The sequence below is a fragment of the Schistocerca cancellata genome, chromosome 4 (assembly GCF_023864275.1).
Source record: "Schistocerca cancellata isolate TAMUIC-IGC-003103 chromosome 4, iqSchCanc2.1, whole genome shotgun sequence".
NCBI lineage: Eukaryota > Metazoa > Arthropoda > Insecta > Orthoptera > Acrididae > Schistocerca > Schistocerca cancellata.
Genome location: NC_064629.1, coordinates 535,201,422 through 535,219,482, shown reverse-complemented (window position 1 = coordinate 535,219,482; position 18,061 = coordinate 535,201,422). Strand labels below are relative to the sequence as shown.

Genomic DNA, 18,061 nt, shown 5'->3' with positions numbered 1-18,061 from the left:
TATTTTGTGTACAAATTATTTTTTCAGTTGTATCACTGTCTTGGCGCATGCTGTGGAATGCCTGGGGACAGAGACAATATTTAAGAAGTCGCTCACTTTGCTCGTAGCTACTGGATATCGTAATCGGGTGTACTTCCCATGCTCACCACTGCAGTCGTATAATTCACTAGCAGTAAGGTATTTACTGTACAGGTCACCACTGAGAACTAAAACTAAGATGGCGGACATAAAAGTAGTTATTTTACTTCACTATTGATGTGCCGACGAGGAACGCCTCCCTGTGGTATCATAGTCACAGAACGTGAATTCAGTTCTTAGGAAGGAAGATTAACTCTCTGACTTCCCATCGACGACGGGATCTTCCGAGACGTACCACAGGCTCGGTTTGGGATAACAAGGAAGGATAAGCCATCGTTCTCAAAGATGAGCATCTATACGTACCACCGCTTTATGCTCTTAACCCATTACCTAATCAACCGTCTAATAAAGCTGTAGGAAATTGTCACCGTGCTTGTTCTTTCTTTGGGTAATATTTTTCAGGTAGCCGGCCGGAGTGGCCGAGCGGTTCTAGGCGCTACAGTCTGGAGCCGCGCGACCGCTACGGTCGCAGGTTCGAATCCTGCCTCGGGCATGGATGTGTGTGATGTCCTTAGGTTAGTTAGGTTTAAGTAGTTCTAAGTTCTGGGGGACTGATGACCTCAGCAGTTAAGTCCCATAGTGCTCAGAGCCATTTGAACCATTTTTTTCAGGTATTTTTCTCGATTTTTCTCACTTTCAGTCGTTCCTTCGTATTTTATGTTGACTAATTACAACATTCTGCTGTAACACTACATCTCAAATAACGGCGTCCCCACATCTATTGAATTTAAAGTAAGTATTTTATTTGTGTAATTTTTACCATTTTCTACACTTCTGTAGTCCGTAAGATCTTGCCACCACTCTCAACTCATTGAGTCTGACTGGCGTATTATGTTCTTTGTACCACTATCCGTAAGCAATGCGCAGTATGTCACTGCCATTCGATAATGAACTTTTACAATGCTCAGCCGATGGATAGCCATTGCATGAATTCCCGTATTTTGTTTTACCAAGCGGTAAGCTTCGATGGATGAAACAGAGGTGTTCCGCTTTAAAGATAAGCAATTGCGATTTTTAAATAATAATATGCTGTATTCTTATATATAATTTATTTCGAAAATTTGTAACATCTTCGAAAAAAAATGTTGTTACACATTTGTGAACAAAAATGTTACATTACTGCCTTTGAAGACCTCTTCGGTAATACAAGATGAATTTTCTTCAATTTTGTGAGGTACAAGCAATATCCATAGATTATCACTATTATTTATTGAAAAAATTCGTTTCAAGGCATAAAATAATACCATTCTCATACTTTTTCCCCTAAATGGAAAAAAGTGCTATACCAGATGCTTAGAATATATGCCTCGGAACGAGTCGTCAATAATTTTCTTACATATAATTTAACGAGTGATTGCTGAAATATCGTTGGGAATGCATCTACGCATAATCAAGACCAAATGCTACGGAAGTGCTTTTTAAAGATCTGATAGCGAATTTTTGCCCTTTTCTTTACAGTTACGTAGCATGTTAAGAATACCCGCAACCTGCCGCAGGGGTTCAGCTGTTACATCACCTGCTTCGCATAAATCCATATCGCTATTTGGGAATTGTTTCACGTTATTTGAAATACTCCAAAAGTTTTGCCATTGATTTAGCCAGTAAACAAGTAATTTACGAATTAGTTGCTAGTTATGGATATTACTTGTATTCCCTGTCTTAAGCAGTCACTTTAGGCCTGAACAAAAATGTTCACACTTAAAATTTTCTGTGACACTTTTCTTGTTTTATGATTCTTGCAGTTCTGCGCAGTAGTTTACATACACATGAAATATCACTGTTTTTCATTGTGGTTAAAGTTTTTTTCTGTTTTTCAGTATTTCGTTCGATCCCTGCGATGGTCTGTTCCGTTCGTTTCTTGATCCATAGTGGAATGAAGAATACATCTCTTCCTCTACTTCATTTACTGGTTCCCTACCAAGTACTTTAAAACCTTACTAATGAACTCTCAATAAAATAACAAAAAGGGACAAGAATCGTTGTAAACAAAAATTTCATTACGCTGTGAAATGATAGTTTGAAACGCTCCCAATCATCGTGCCGGAAGCGAAATGCATTGCCAGCTGCAAAAGCGTGTCCGAGGTCTAACATCGCACAAAGTCCAGCATAACTTCACAAAGTCCCCACATCACACATTCTTCTTTTCGCCGCAGTAAGCTTTTCGGTAGAAGTCGTAGAAGAGGACGAACATAAAGGCGTTCTGCGGCACGACGACGTAGCCGACCCACTGCGGGTACCCGCAGTCCCGGAACAACAGCTGCGACGCGTGCACCGTGATCATCATGAACTGCGTCTGCAACAAGGCACCATCACATATAGTACTGCATGCACACGTGGCACGGGAGTCACGCGCTCTTTGAGATTCATTCACTGCAAACATCAATAGTTATTTAAATAAACACTAATTTTTAGTATAAGACGTTTTTAATTAGAACTAAAAAGTATAAAATGATTTTTCCTAGCCCTATACAAATTTCTAACACCATACAGATAATAATGAAAATGTTTGCTTCTGAATTTTTAATAGCATCCATAAATTATGTACTGCATGAGCCCCACGTCTTTCGTTCTAAATCTTGCAAGTATTGTCAGAGCTATTAAAAATTCACAACGACAAATTTTCAGGAGTATCTGTGCGGGGTTAGTAATTGGTGCGGGAGAAATTATTTTATACTTTTTATTCCAATTTAAAAACGTGTAATATAAAAAATTATTTTTATTTACACAAATATTTTTTACTTTTTAGTCTTGTGTGTGTGTGAAATTTTTCAATGGATTTTAAACATTTTAATGCCATATTATGTATTAGCTTTTTATATGTGGCTTCATATTTGTATGCGTATGTCATATATTGCGCAATTTTCCTCCTGTTCTTCTCTCTGTCCATCTCCTCTTCCTCCCTCTCTCTGCTCAGCTGTGACCATTCACTCACATACCGTCTGAAACGCATTGTGACACTACACTACTTCGGTCCTGCAGGACAACTGAGATGTCAGCTGTTACCAAACTTTCTCACCCCCACTCCAATCCTACAGGATAGACCGACAAGAGAGTGAATTAATATTCCATTTTCATGCTGTTCTCAGATATGTTCTAAATTCCAAGGTTCCAGCTTATCAGGAGCTTAGTTTAAAATTAATTGCAAAATTTTTACCAAACAGACAGACTGGCAAGAAAGCAGCCAAATAAAAACATGGTAAAAGGGAGCGAAAAAAGGTCAGAGTTTAATAACTGTTTTCGACGAGATTATTAGAAGCTAGCTTAGTTGTAAAAGGATTGGGAAATGAAGCAGTAGTGTACTTTTTCGGGAATGAGCCCTACATTCTCTCTCTTAGCAATTTAGAAACACATCAGACATGGAAGCGAAACTTCAGAAAATAATAACTTCATGGAAGGAACGTTTAGTGAACGAAATATGCATCACATACTCTCAGAAATGGAGCAGGTTGTTGTGTATGACACGTAAAAAGGTAGAGTTTAACATTTCTTCGACGTCGAGGTTAGTTAGAGTGAGCGTCGCATTGCTGTGCTTGAGAGACTGAAGTCATATTTGAGAAGTTCTGGATGCGGATTCCCAACCTGCATCGAGCTTTCGGTTTTCAGTGGTTTCCCTCGCTCACGAAAGCTGGAATGAGTCTTCAGAAATAAAGTTGCAACTGACTTCTCCATCCTTAACAGATCCGCACTTGTGCTGCGTATATAATGACCTCGGCATCGACGGGACATGAAACACTATCCTCGCTTCCTTATTTAGAGGTCGTTAGAAGCAGGGAGATAGCTCAGTATCGATGAGATGTCTGCCATTCCGTGTAGTCGTCACATTTTCGATCAAGATCGGATAAGTTATTTTATCTTCAGTTCAATGCCATTAGATGCCCATATAGATCGCGCTATAACACGCCATTACACGCTAGCGCAAAACCCTCAAGATTGACGAAGTTTCACAGAAGCTCTAACTGTAGCGCAAACTTCAATGCGAGATGCTTTTAATACTTTCCACAACGAAACTCTGTCTCGAACCCTGGCAGAAAATCCAAAGAGATTCTGGTCGTATATAAAGGACACCAGCGGAAAGACGTAATCAATACCTTCACTGCACGATAACATTGATGACAGAGCCACTAAAGGAGGGTTACTAAATACGGTTCTCTGAAATTCCTTCACCAAAGAAGACGAAGTAAATATTCCACAAGGAGTTTTTCGTTGCGACAGGATATTCTCATGAAATTTCAATCACCAATGTTCTCCTCAGAATGTGAAAATATTTTGTTGGCGACCGGATACATAGGGGAAGAATGATCATCATAATAAAATAAGAGAAATCAAAGCTCACACAGAAAGATTTGAGTGTTCGTTTTTCCCGCGTGCTTTTCGAGTGTGTAACAGTAGAGAAATAACTTGAAGGTGGTTCGATCAACCGTCTGCCAGGCACTTAATTGTGAATTTCAGAGTAATCACGAAGATGTAGATGTAGATATGAGCATACATGTACAGATGCGTAATTCTCAATATGCAGGCTTTGTTGTCATTCTAGTTCGCACTTTTTATTTCACGTGTGTGGCGAGCTTCAACATTGGCTTGGTACGGTGATTCATATCGGACAATTTACACACTGTTGATGACTACACATCACTTTTTTTGGCACCTCTACAGCCTTCTCTATAAAGGTCAGGTGGTGGAATTAGTCAAGTAGAGTCGATTACGATTTGTAGCTATATGAATAATACACCCTATCTAACAGCACCATAAATTTCACTCTGCTTTGATGATTCCTTTGGTCTTTCTCAGTTTCCAAAAATATGTTGGTACATCGCTACTGACTCTGTTACCATGCACCCAATGCTGAACAACAACAACAATCAATGTACATTGGAGGTTGTTGTAATATAGTGATGCAACTATCGAAGGCGTACTCTTGGAATGGCTGTTGGTCTATGTACGAAGTGACTCTTACCGAAGTGGGCCCAAAAAGTATTAGTATGAAACGTTTGATTTCCCCTTTTCAATGATAACAGGTGTTATATACACTGACTATGACAAAAGATAATGGAAGAGAGCATTTTTCTTCAGTAATATTGAGTCGACGTTTTTCTGTATATTACGTGCAAAAGGGATCGCCTTTTTAATTTAGTCTCGTTAGGAACGCGCCATGTGAAAATTGTTGATATAAACCGCAGTTCACACATTTAAAAAATATATATAAATAAATAAATAAAAATAAAAAATAAAATAAAAAATAAATAAAAAAGGCAAACTATAAGCCACCATGACGGCCACATCGTTATACTTTCTTACTACTGATTCCCCCTTCAGAGTACGTTTATAGGACTGTGCAGGCTATAAATTCCCAGTGACTGAAAGACATAGGAAAAAGATCGCGAACAATGAATCACTGGATCTCTAATTTCGATTCTATTAGGTGGATTAATAATACGCATATTTAGAAGGATGAAGATGGTAGATATGTTTTATAGCCATTCAAAGATACAAAAATGCTGTAAAATTTGCGAAATAGGTACAGAATGATCAGTCGTGTTAGGAACGTTCATTGCTATTACTTAAATGTACAATGATTTTACAAAAAATGTGCAATTTCAAATTGTCTTACCATTTGTAGCTGAGTGATATGTTTCTTCCACCAAATTGACTTCTTGTACTCAGGGTTGACAATAGTCATCAGGTAGTAAGTGTACATTATGACATGTACGAAGGTGTTCAAGAAACCCACGAAAGTGCCATGTCCTCCTGAAACAAGATTCATATAGTTGTTAAACTGTAAAAGAAAGGCTTACATATTGACATTTCAGAAAACTTGGCTTGTTGGCTAGGTGGATAAGTTTCGGCCTAGAGATCCGAAGTTTGGGTGTTCAGTACTAGACTGCGCCAAGAGAACAAGAAGAAGAAACAGAAGAACACAAGTCATTGGCGTGCATTCCGTTTGTCGGAAAAACCTCAAGAAAAATCGATAGAATCCTGGGGAAACACAATGTGAAATGTGTATTCCGACCCCCTGCAAAAACCTTGACTCTACTGGATTCAGTGAAAGATGACCTAGGCCTTCGAAAACCAGACGTTTATCAAATTCCCTGACAGTGCGGAAAACCATACATTGGGGAGACAGTCCGCACTGTAGAAGAGAGGTGCCGCGAACACAAGCGCCGTACCGAATTACGCCAGGCCACTAAATCAGGCGTGGCTGACCATTGTATAAAGACTGGCCATACTATGGACTATCAAAAAACAAAAATACTCCATCAATCCTCCTAGTTCTGGGAATGCGTTACTAAAGAGACCATCGAAATCCGACTACAGGACGATCTAATTAATTAAGACAGCGGCCTCGAACTTAGTCACGCTTGGAACCCTGCACTCAGCCTGGAGAGAAAGATGCGGTCCCAGAGATCGAGGACCGCCCCCGACGGCGGCAGCAGGGAGACTGCAGACCCCAGTTCAGACCCAGGCGCCGCTTCCCACACCACTTCCAGTACCCGTCGCGCCGGCCTCACCGAAGACACCAGAAGAGGAACGGTGGAGGGGGTAACGGCTAATATATATAGGGCGCCGAGAGGAACAGGACAGCATTCGTCAGGAACCACCTGAAGATGGCAGCGTGTACGTCTGCCGAAATATTGTGGAGAAATTACGACGCTACCCGGTCGGATACCCGAGAACTGTTCAAATTCAGTACTTTTTACCATTCAAGATTTTGTGTCAACAATTTTTGCTTTTACGTCTGGCAATGATATGCTATTGCCCAAAGTGTCAAGATAAACCGTGGTTCGGAGTCCACGTTAATCTGTAGGCCACCATATAAGTGTCTGGGTATGTCAGTTCAAATGTCGGATGAAATCAACTTTCGGACTGCTGACAGCTGTAACTCTAAACCATAAAATACAGTCTGCATTTCACTAGGATTTATGACCAATACACCAGAAAATTAATAAATACCGGAACATTTATAAAGAGAAAATATCCAAGAGTATGGAAAATGTGTCACAGAATTACGATATCTTATTTAAGCGTACAAATATTAGGCTTTAAAAGAAAAGAGGACAGAGGTAGTAGTTCCTGCAAAATATTAAGTACATTTCTAAAACACAATCAGTGAGTTAGTTTAGCATACTTCAACGTCAGAAACATCGTAGCATAGAAATCTTTCCTGGAAGCTCCAAGATTACCATTACGACACTGGTGTGCCAGTCCTAATAACGAAAGTAACTTTTGCATTATGTTTCATTGCCAAATAATATTGCTCTTTGAAAGTTCGGTCATAGATACAAAGAACTAATACAGTATAGTACAGAAGGTAACTGAAGGAAATATGCAATAAGACGAACGGAAATCACACATTTGTTGTTGTTGTGGTCTTCAGTCCTGAGACTGGTCTGATGCAGCTCTCACAGTAAAGCTGCATGCCCTCGGAAAAATTACGGCTGTAGTTTCCCCTTGCTTTCAGCCGTTCGCAGTACCAGCACAGCAAGGCCGTTTTGGTTAGTGTTACAAGGCCAGATCAGTCAATCATCCAGACTGTTGCCCCTGCAACTACTGAAAAGGCTGCTGCCCCTCTACAGGAACCACACGTTTGTCTGGCCTCTCAACCGATACCCCTCCGTTGTGGTTGCACCTACGGTACGGCTATCTGTATCGCTGGCCACAAGGCTGGATTAGGAGTTGTGGTAGGGCGTTCCGTTCCACCCCCAGCACAGTTGCTCTATCGAACACGCTAGCTTTGGTGGTCCAGTAGGAGGAGCTCCATTCGGCGAATGGACTAGCCTGGCCGTTCCCCTGAGCTAAATCCCATTGAGCATGTGTGGGATGTATTGTGGAGGCATATTGAAGCACTTGTACATGCACCAATGACCATCCAACAGCTTCAAAGCTGTCACTTTTAATGACCTAATTACATATGATCCGTTATATTGACACTTTTTACTTTAAGGACCGTCTGACTACAACTGAATGAAGCACAATTTTCGTGCCATAATCGTTTCGCCTTTATTCTTGCAAGGCATCTTCAGTGACCTGGAATATGTACGTATTTTTACTATTTAGTTTACCTTTTGGAGCAATGTACCTATAGGTTATAAACAGGTCTGGTGGCTGGTTTTTGCTATGATGTAGTAATATATAGAATAAACAACCATGACAAATACCTTATACAAATGCAAGAAAACTTCCACATTTAGAAAGCCATCGCTGAAAACAAACATGTGATAAACGAGCAAACACCCATCAGCACAGGCTCCCTACTACATTTATAAAAGAAGTGACAAGATAAAATCGTCCCTCCCACACATGCAGCCACAAAAAAAGAAGCATACCAAAATAAATATTATTTCACACACACACACACACACACACACACACACACACACACACACACACACATACACACATATCTTTGGGATGTTAGCTCGCAGGTGTGTGCAGTTGGAGTGATATGAGACTCCTGATTCGTCTAGGTACGACTCTCACAGGTGACATGTACATAGGCATCCTGTCTGATCACCTGCATCCGTTCATGCCCATTGTGCATTCCAACGGACTTGGGCAATTACAGCAGGACAATGCAACACCCCAAAAGTCCAGAACTGCTAAAAGAACACTCTCCTGAGTTTAAACACTTCCGCCGGCCACCAAACTCCCCAGACATAACATTATTGAGTATATCTGGGATGCCTTGCAAAGTGCTGTTCAGAAGAGATCACCACTTCCTCGTACTCTTACGGATTTATGGACAGCCCTGCAGGATTCATGGTGTCAGTTCCCTCCATCTCCATCTCAGACATTAGTCGAGTCCATGGCACTTGTGCGTACCTGTGGGGAACCTACACGATATTAGGCAGGTGTACCAATTTCTTTGGCTCTTCAGTGTACTTATATGTGTATTGACGGCACGCACTTTTGCTTTTGTACCAGCAACACAATGACCTACTTGCGCATTTTCTCTGCTACATCGGCTACACTTAGTCCTTGCCCGTGAACTACTGAGGGAGTTTGGCTCTACCAATGAACATTGAGGGCGTGGTCGCATTACTTGGACAGACTAGCTTTCGAAAGGAGGAAGGAGCAGTCAGAGGGTAGAAGTCCGGTGGAGTGTGTTTGTTGTTGTTGTTGTTGCGAGCATGCAGACCGTGTTGGCCAGAAAGTAGTCATGAGAAATTTTATGTAATGGCCAGACTGTTGTCTGATGTATTTTGTTTTATCACTGCTGTGTTTAGAAGGCGTGACACTGGTAAGAAGTGATAATGAGCTTCGCTACAATAAGATGCACTAAAAAGAAGAAAGAGAGCTATGCGTAAGTGCAGTAGTAAGTTCGTATAGAGGACGTGAGAGCAACATGCGTATATCGCTCTTCTTATTTGTCTGCTCAGCAACACAAGGTAATGTATACTTTTTCTTTACGACTTTGCGTGTTACATTGGAGTTTTGCAGTTGCTTACGTTTTCTTGTCAAATGTGTAGCAGTCTGGCATACATGGCTACGATCAGCTTGAGGTGGATCTTGCTCTGTTTATGAACTGAATTTACACTGATGAGCCGAAGCATTAAGACCACTGCCCACCGCGACGTTGTATGTCGACTGGTGGCGTTTCGGCGTGATGCGGTAGAAAAAGTATGTAAGCGGAACAGGTACGGATGAGGGATCGCCCTAGCGAAGATATGGGGTACTAATGGGGAAATCCATTGAAATAAGCGACTTTGGCAAACGGCGGCAGATTATTATTACGCAGAGCTGTGAACGAGTCTCTGGAAAACGGCGAAGCTGGTCGAATGTTCACGTGCTACTGTCGTGAGCATCTACGGGAAGAGGTAGCAGGACAGTGAAACTACACCTAGGTGCTAAATGGTTGGACGTCCACAACTCTTCACAGAACTGGCTAGAAAACAGAGGTTGAAAGGGCTGTAGCCACGTTGCCAAAAAAGAGAAGTTTTAATGTGTTGAAAAATATGAGATAAGTTTTCTCTAGGATATAAAATGTGTATAGATCCTTAAATATTTCTTAAGTATTCTTGAACAGCTCGAAAAAAGACGAATGTATGAGAAGAAGTACAGACAGTAAAACAAAAAAACAAAAATCTATGTTGCATCTGAAACGGGGTGAGCAACAATCTGCGGCTGTTTGCTGATGATGATGTGGTGTACCGGAACGTTTGGTCGTTGAGTGACAAGATACAAGATGAGTTAGACAATTTTATAGTTCGTGTGATGGATGGCAGCTAGCTCTAAATGTAGTGTGTCTCTTTCTTGATTAGTGCTCAGGTGTTTGTGATCCGTTTGAGGTCCGATTAAAGGAAGACAACGAAACAATTCAGGCACAGGCTGCTAAACCTGTTACTGGTAGATGCGGAAAACACATAAGAATTATTGAGATGCTTTGGGAACTCAAATGGAAATTCCTAAAGGGAAGGCGACGTTCTATTCGAGGAACGCTACTGAGCAAAATTAAAGAACCGGCATTTGAAGTTGACTGCAGATAGATTCTGCTGGCGCCAACCTACGTTTCGGGTAAGGACTACGAAGATATGATAACAGAAATTAGGACTCACACGGAGGCATGTACGTAGTCCTTTTTCCTTCGTTGTACTTGGGAGTGGTTCAAATTCAAATGGCTCTGAGCACTATGCGACTTAACTTCGGAGGTCATCAGTCCCCTAGAACTTAGAACTACTTAAACCTAACTAACCTAAGGACATCACACATATCAATGCCCGAGGCAGGATTCGAACCTGCGACCGTAGCGGCCGCGCGGTTCCAGACTGTAGCACCTAGAACCGCTCGGCCACTCAGGCCGGCAGGTATTTTGCAAATGTTCCATGCTCATAGCCATCAGATGGAGATACGCCATGGAGATTGTTGGGAAATTAGTATTGACACAAAAAAATGCAGTCTTTCACTGGGTTGTAGAGAAATGTTCATCTAGCTGTTAAGTAACATCTCACGTATTACGAGGTAAACAACTGTAATGGATGCGCATGACTGCATACATCCTTTAGCGCTGTCAGACATGAAACTGTGCTCACAGCCATCATCTAGGAATTTCTTCTTAGACAATCTGATTTGCCAGAGATTGGTATCGAGAGTAACTTTCTTTAGGCAACTGCCGTCTTTGAAGGCCTTCCTCTCGTGAGTTTCACTCAAGGTCACAATGCCCAATGTGCAACGCGTTATTTCCTGCTGCACTGTACTTCCCCGTATATAGAAAACGTCTACAGATTCTTTCCCCGAAGGTGACTGCCAGAATACGATACAGCCAAACGCAGAAGTCATTTGGAACCGCGCGACCGCTACGGTCGCAGGTTCGAATCCTGCCTCGGGCATGGACGTGTGTGATGTCCTTAGGTTAGTTAGGTTTAAGTAGTTCTAAATTCTAGGGGACTGATGACCTAAGATATTAAATCCCATAGTGCTCAGAGCCATTTGAGCCATTTGAAGCAGAAGTCATTGACCTAAAAAAAATAGCGTATTATAATTTGGAACTGCAGATGTGTAACACCCACGCATGTGGAGCATCCAGTAAAGGTCTGTTTGAGGCCTGCGTCATCAACGTAATTTGCAGAAAATGACATAGTAACCACTGTGCATGAGATGGCCAAGTCCTGCTAGAACGAAGTCGTCAGTATAACAATTATCAGATTCTTAAATGTATTGGTGTGAAGAGATTCTGTCAATGGAATTTCGTTATCAGAGTAGAGAGAGCGCCGCTGTATAATTCTAAGCTGCGCGGGATTTACCGAGCGGTCTAGGGCGCTGCAGTCATGGACTGTGCGGCTGGTCCCGGCGGAGGTTCGAGTCCTCCCTCGGGCATGGGTGTCTGTGTTTGTCGTTAGGATAATTTAGGTTAAGTAGTGTGTAAGCTTTGGGACTGATGACCTCAGCAGTTAAGTCCCATAAGATTTCACACACATTTGAACGTTTTTATAATTCTAAAAACCACTGGGCTGGACTAAATTCAAAAATTTTCCATTTGGCCAGAGCTCCAGATGTCAGCTCTTACACTTCGGCTGGAGCAGGATTCTTTCAGGTACCTAGTTGATCCTCCTCAGTTCCTGCTGTGTGACTTACAACCCAAAAATGTAATACAACGTTCTGAGAAACAGGTCCAAATTCGGAGGAGCGCACCTTTACTATTAACTTTGTTGATAAATCATGTGGAGCTCAAACATTAATTTACAGTTCGTTGATACCTAGTGTGGTACCATACTTGACTCCCAATGGCATTTTCTACTCAAAATAGTAGCTACACTCATGTTCTTAAGTTAAGAGTTCCTGAATATTTGTAATTATGTGTGGACTATATTGTGGCAGGATAACAATATGGTATTAAGGTATGAGGCTTTGTGTGGTTGCATAAGGCCGTGTGATCAGAAGTCTAGGGTATCGTCTTACTGACTGCATGCTGCGTCAAACTGTCACACATTAATAACGTCAACATGTTACGGGGAACATATGTGGATTACATTACGTGTGGACAGGTCATTAGTAGTATAGGCTACTCACAATCGGCATAGGATGAGTTAAGAGTTGAACCTGGGCTGTTCAACACTTCACGGTCCTGTAGAAGGCTTCAAAAGTGGGAAATCACGCAAGAGCAGCGCGAGCTATGTCAACTGTGTGTTACAACCCAGCACCATAAATATTTTCTTGCCTTAATACCTCGATAACATCCAATCAGCACAGCACCTACTCTGCCATAACTAGAGACTTTGCGGAAGCCTTTGAGTCTCCAGTCAGCTTTCTCCTCTCAAAAAATCTAGTAGTAGTAGTAGTAGTAGTAGTAGTAGTAGTAGCTTTATTCATCCGTAGATTTCTTTTTACAAGGATATTGGACATGCCAAAATATTTACAAGTTTAGACCAATTTAAAATAAGCTAATTCGTATACACATACACTTACAGACTTATAGTTAGAGGCAATCATTAGATTTACTCCTGGTATATATACTTTTTTTACAAATAACTTATTACATAATGTAACGCCACACTGTTCACTCATACCTCACTGCCATTCACAGCACACACTACCCACACACATTGTTTCATAACACTTCACTCACTACACACACACACACACTGGTGATCTCTGGGCCATTTTCGGTACCGCAACTTCCCATTTGCTATCATGAAAAAGTGAGTCAGCATTCCTCTATAATGAGTGAGATGTTGAGCTCAGAAAGAGGAAGACGTGTTAGTATTGTGCTATACATAGCTTGGGAGTAAGTTTTTCTAGAAAAGGCAAAAAAGAAGGGAAAAACATAATGTGAAGGTGTTAGGTGGAATACTGGATGTTTTATAATCATTATTATTATTTATTTGTGTAACTTTATTTAACCAGACTCCAACTCTGTTTTGTCGAAGTAATCCTTTAATGTATTAAATTTATTGCGTAACAGGTACTTTTTAGCTGCCTTTTTAAATGAGTGTATTTTTGCAATTTCTTTAATCTCTTTTGGTAATTTATTGTACAGTTTTATTCCTTGGTAGAAAACGCTGTTTTGAGTTTTATGTTTATTTTTTCTTGGTAACTGTAAGTTGAGTATAGCTCTTGTTCCATGGTCATGGACAGAGCTGTTTGTGCAGTAATTACCAATGTTATTATTGATGTGTACAACTGACTGGAAAATGTTTTCACACGGAGCAGCTAAAATCCCCAGTGGTTTGAACAGATCTTTACAATGAGCTCGACTACTATTTTTGATTATTATTCTTATGGCTCTTTTCTGGAGTCTGAAAATTGCGTTCATATTTCGTGCATGAGTGTACATATGAGTAGTATGTAACTAAAAGACGCTGCATGTTACACATTGATGATAGGATTCTAAGGGCATAACATGCTGATGGCATTCTGTTTGCAAGTACCTCCGTGTGTTCACACCACTTCAACTGGGAGTCAATATTCATTCCTAGAAATTTTGCATTTGTTACACAGCCTATAGAGGTACCATCTACATTTAATTTCATGCTGTCATTTTCCCCTCTTCAAACTGAAATTCATGACATTAGTTTTCTTTATGTTCAATGTCACTTTATTGCTTATTGATCAATCGTAAACTTCCTTGAGAGTTTCAGTTGCTTTCTCTGCAAGGAGTTCTCTTGTTTTGTCAGTTACTATAATATTGCTGTCATCAGCGAAGAGAATTTTTTGACAGTGAGTGGCACTACTGGGGAAGTCATTGGTGTATATCAGGAATAGTATTGGTCCTCAAATTCTACCTTGTGGAACCCCTATATTAATGTATTTTGGTTCTCGTAAGTGTTTTACTAAATGTTTAGATCTATTTAAAGTATGCGTTATGTCTATTCTTTGTACCCTGTCTGCTAGGTATGATCGAAACCAGTCATTAGCTACCCCTCTTATTCCTAATGCTTCTAATTTATTTAATAGAATCTTGTGGTCGACTGTATCAAAGGCCACAGAAACATCCAAAAATATGCCTGTGACACACTCATCTTTGTCAAGAGCATCAAGTACAACTTTTGTAAATTCTACTATGGCTGACTAGATGTTTTGGCCACTTCGGAAACCAAACTGTGATTCGCTTAAAAGATTGCATTTATTCAGGTAATTCATTAATCTATCTTTCATAATTGCTTTTATTATTTTTCAGAGTGGTGACAGCAGAGAAATGGTCTGGTAATTTCCTATGTCTTCTGCATTACCTTTCTTAAGCAAAGGTGCAACTCTTGCCTGTTTTAACTGCTCTGGAAATGTCCCTGATGTGAAGGGTTCATTTATTATATTTGTTAAGGAGCCTTGTATAATCTCTAAGCATTGTTTCAGTACACACATTGGTACTTCATCTTTTTTGAACAGTTTTATTGACTTCATTCTCTGTGGTTGGAAGTAACACCATTGTATTTAGTGCAACATTATTTACAGGTGTTATATTTGTTTTGGGGAATTTTTGCTGTAACTTCTCTGCAATTCTTGAAAAATGTTCTTTTACATAGTTTGCTAAGTGTTGTGGATCACTTATTACATTATCCCCCTCCCTTAGCAGTATGTTGTTCTGTGTTTGTTTGCCTCTCCCCGTTTCCTTTTTTATAACATCCCAGAATGCTTTGCTTTTATTCTCTGCATTGTATATTATTTTGTTATTAAATGACTGTTTTGCAGCAATCAGCATCTTCCTATAGATCTTTTTGTATCTATGATAGAAATTTAAGAATTCTGGATCATTGCGACTCTTTTTCATGTAACTAAGGTATTTAAGTGCTTGGGAGGACTTCTTAATACCTGCTGTTATCCGTCTGTTTTTGTGAGATGTTGATACAGACATGCATACTTTTGGAATGCCTTTTCAAAGTTCAATTTAAATAATGTGGAGAACTTAGAGAATTTCATATTCATCCCAGCTTTGTTTTGCTTGAAAAATCTTTTATTTTGATTTCTGATAGATTTCGTTCGTAGGCTTGTAGTTTAGGGACTGATTCGATGCCTGATTTTACTGTCGCTCTGACACATGGCTCGCTGAATGTGGTATCTTCCCCTCAGACCTACCTATTAACGGTTTAGTAGTCTCCTGTTCACTGACCAATTGCGGTTTAACCGGAGGAGTGATTCTCAATGTCTGTTCGTCTAGGTGGCACACTTCTTGCCACTACACTGAAACGGGACCAGTTCATCAGCGTCAGTCTTCTAGCCTTGGGTGGCAATAAGTGAGCAGCACGTGCACCAATGCACCTGCTACTATGGCTACTATAGCAGCTCTTGTCTGTATAGATAACATCCTGCAACGGTATGCGATGCATACGGATCTGGGCTCCATCTGACGGATGTTAATCCATGACGACAGAGGGGTGGCTTGGTGGAGTTCTTCTAATACACTTAGATGACAAAAGTCATGGGAATCTTCCTAATATCGTGTCGGTCCTCTCTCTGCCGGGCGTATTGCAGCGACTCGACGTGGCGTGGACTCAATAAGTCGTTGGGAGTCCCCTGCAGAAATATAAAGCCATGTGGCCTTTATAGCCGTCCATGACTGCGAAACTGTTGCCGGTACAGGATGTTGTGCACTAACTAACCTCACGATTGTGTCCCACAAATTTTCGATGGGATTCACGTCGCGCGATTTGGGTGGTCAAATCGCTCCTTAGAATAATTCATCATGTTCTTCAAACCAGTTGCGAATAATTGTGGCCCGGTGACACGACATCGTTGTATGTGAACATGAAATAGTCTCCAAGTAGCCGAACATAACCATTTCCAGTCAATGATCGGTTCAGTTTTAGCAGACGACTCAATCCATTCCACGTAAATACAGCCTGTCCCATTATGGAGGCACCACCAACTTGCACAGTGCCCTGTTGACGACTTGGGTCTATGACTTTGTGGGTTCTTCACCACACTCGAACTCTACCATCAGCCCTTACCAAAAGAAATCGGGGATCATCTGACTAGGCCACGGTTTTCCAGTCGTCTCTGGTTCAACCGATATGGTCACGAACACAGGAAAGGTGCTGCAAGCAATGTCGTGCTGTTAGCAAAGACAATCGCGTCGGTCGTCTGCTGCCAGAGTCCATAAACACCAAATTTCGCCACACTGTCCTAACGGATACATTCTTCGTCCGTCCCACATTCATCTCCTCGGTTATTTCATGCTGTGTTGTTTGTTTGTTAGCACTGACAACTCTATGCCAGCGCCACTGCTCTCCGTCGTTTCGTGAAGGCTGTCGATAACTGCGTTGTCCGTGGTGAGAGGTAACACCTGAAATTTGGTATTCTCGGGGCGCACTTGAGTTTTTGAATCTTCGAATATTATTCTCTAACCATTTCCAAAGTGGAATATCCCATGTGTCTAGCTCCAAATACCATTCCGCGTTCAAAGTCTGCTACTTCCCATCACGTGACCATAGTCATGACGGAAACCTTTTCACATGAAGTCACTTTGCGTACAAATGACACCTCTTCTAATGTATCGCACTTTAACACCTTGTGTACGTGATACTACCGCCATCTGTATAAATGAATATCGCTATCTCATGAATTTTGTCAACTCAGTGTATGACGATATCATATACCTGGAGTGTCCACTTTGCATCGCCGGCCTAAGACAGACAGAAAAAGCATGGGACACTCTAGGCCAGGGATGGCGGAACTTTGTACATCGTGCTATTTTTTCGAGAGAAATGTTTAATACGGCCATGCCATGGCATCAAACTAATCGTAGAACTAAATTATGATACCGCACATTACCCTTTTTTGTGTTCTTTTATGTATGTTTCTACCTATGATAGTGTATGAATGTATGCATTTTTAAGTTTTGATACTGCATAGAAGTTCTGCGTTGCTGATTAATGAAAAAAAACTAAATATTTCCAAATTAATAATCTTTATTTTCTACGAGAAATAGGCCTTTTATGCAGAAATCATAAAATAATTATTTTTAATTTATCTAGATGCAAGAAAAACTAATGTGATTTTCGCTGTTGCAAATTCGATGCCAAATAATTTATATTAGTTGCATACTTTGTAAGTATTAGCATAATGCAAGCTAAGCTCGAATCATTTGACAAAAAGTTTCTTAGCGAGTCTTTAATATTCAATTTAGAAAATAATGACTCAGAGGCATAGTTAGATGAAAATATTGTCAACACAGCAGACGCCAGTTTCTATAGAAAACTATACTGCATTTGTCTAGAACTGAGTTCCACTTTTCCATATTTTTTCTGTCGGCATGTCACTGGTGGCAAAGTTTGGAGTCAGACCAGACAAATTGTCCAATTTTACGAAACATATATATCAAGAATTTATTGTGCTTGCTAACTAACGCGGTGTGTAATTTGTGTGAGTGGGGAAAGTGATCGGGTAATATTTCTGGGCCGGTGACAGCTTGTTTCACTCGCAGGTGCTTAGCAGGTTTCCACAACCTCTCAGTTAATTTCGTCACTGTAATCATGTTCTTTAGAAGTGTGTGAACTGG

General features: G+C 40.7%; 1 protein-coding gene across 2 annotated transcripts in view; it reads right to left on the bottom strand.

Annotated features, from left to right (window-relative positions):
• Nucleotides 1-1,183: 1,183 nt before the first annotated feature.
• Nucleotides 1,184-18,061, bottom strand: part of LOC126183545 (elongation of very long chain fatty acids protein AAEL008004-like) — a 144,775-nt gene continuing 127,897 nt past the window's right edge. The window contains exons 7-8 of one of the 2 annotated variants that reach the window (XM_049925618.1): nucleotides 5,747-5,883; nucleotides 1,184-2,431 (exon numbers count right to left, since the gene is read on the bottom strand). In XM_049925618.1, the coding sequence (XP_049781575.1) occupies nucleotides 2,267-2,431; nucleotides 5,747-5,883 (302 nt within the window). In that variant the 3' untranslated portion in view covers nucleotides 1,184-2,266. The remainder of the gene's footprint in view (nucleotides 2,432-5,746; nucleotides 5,884-18,061) is intronic. The other variant, XM_049925616.1, reaches the window with a different exon arrangement.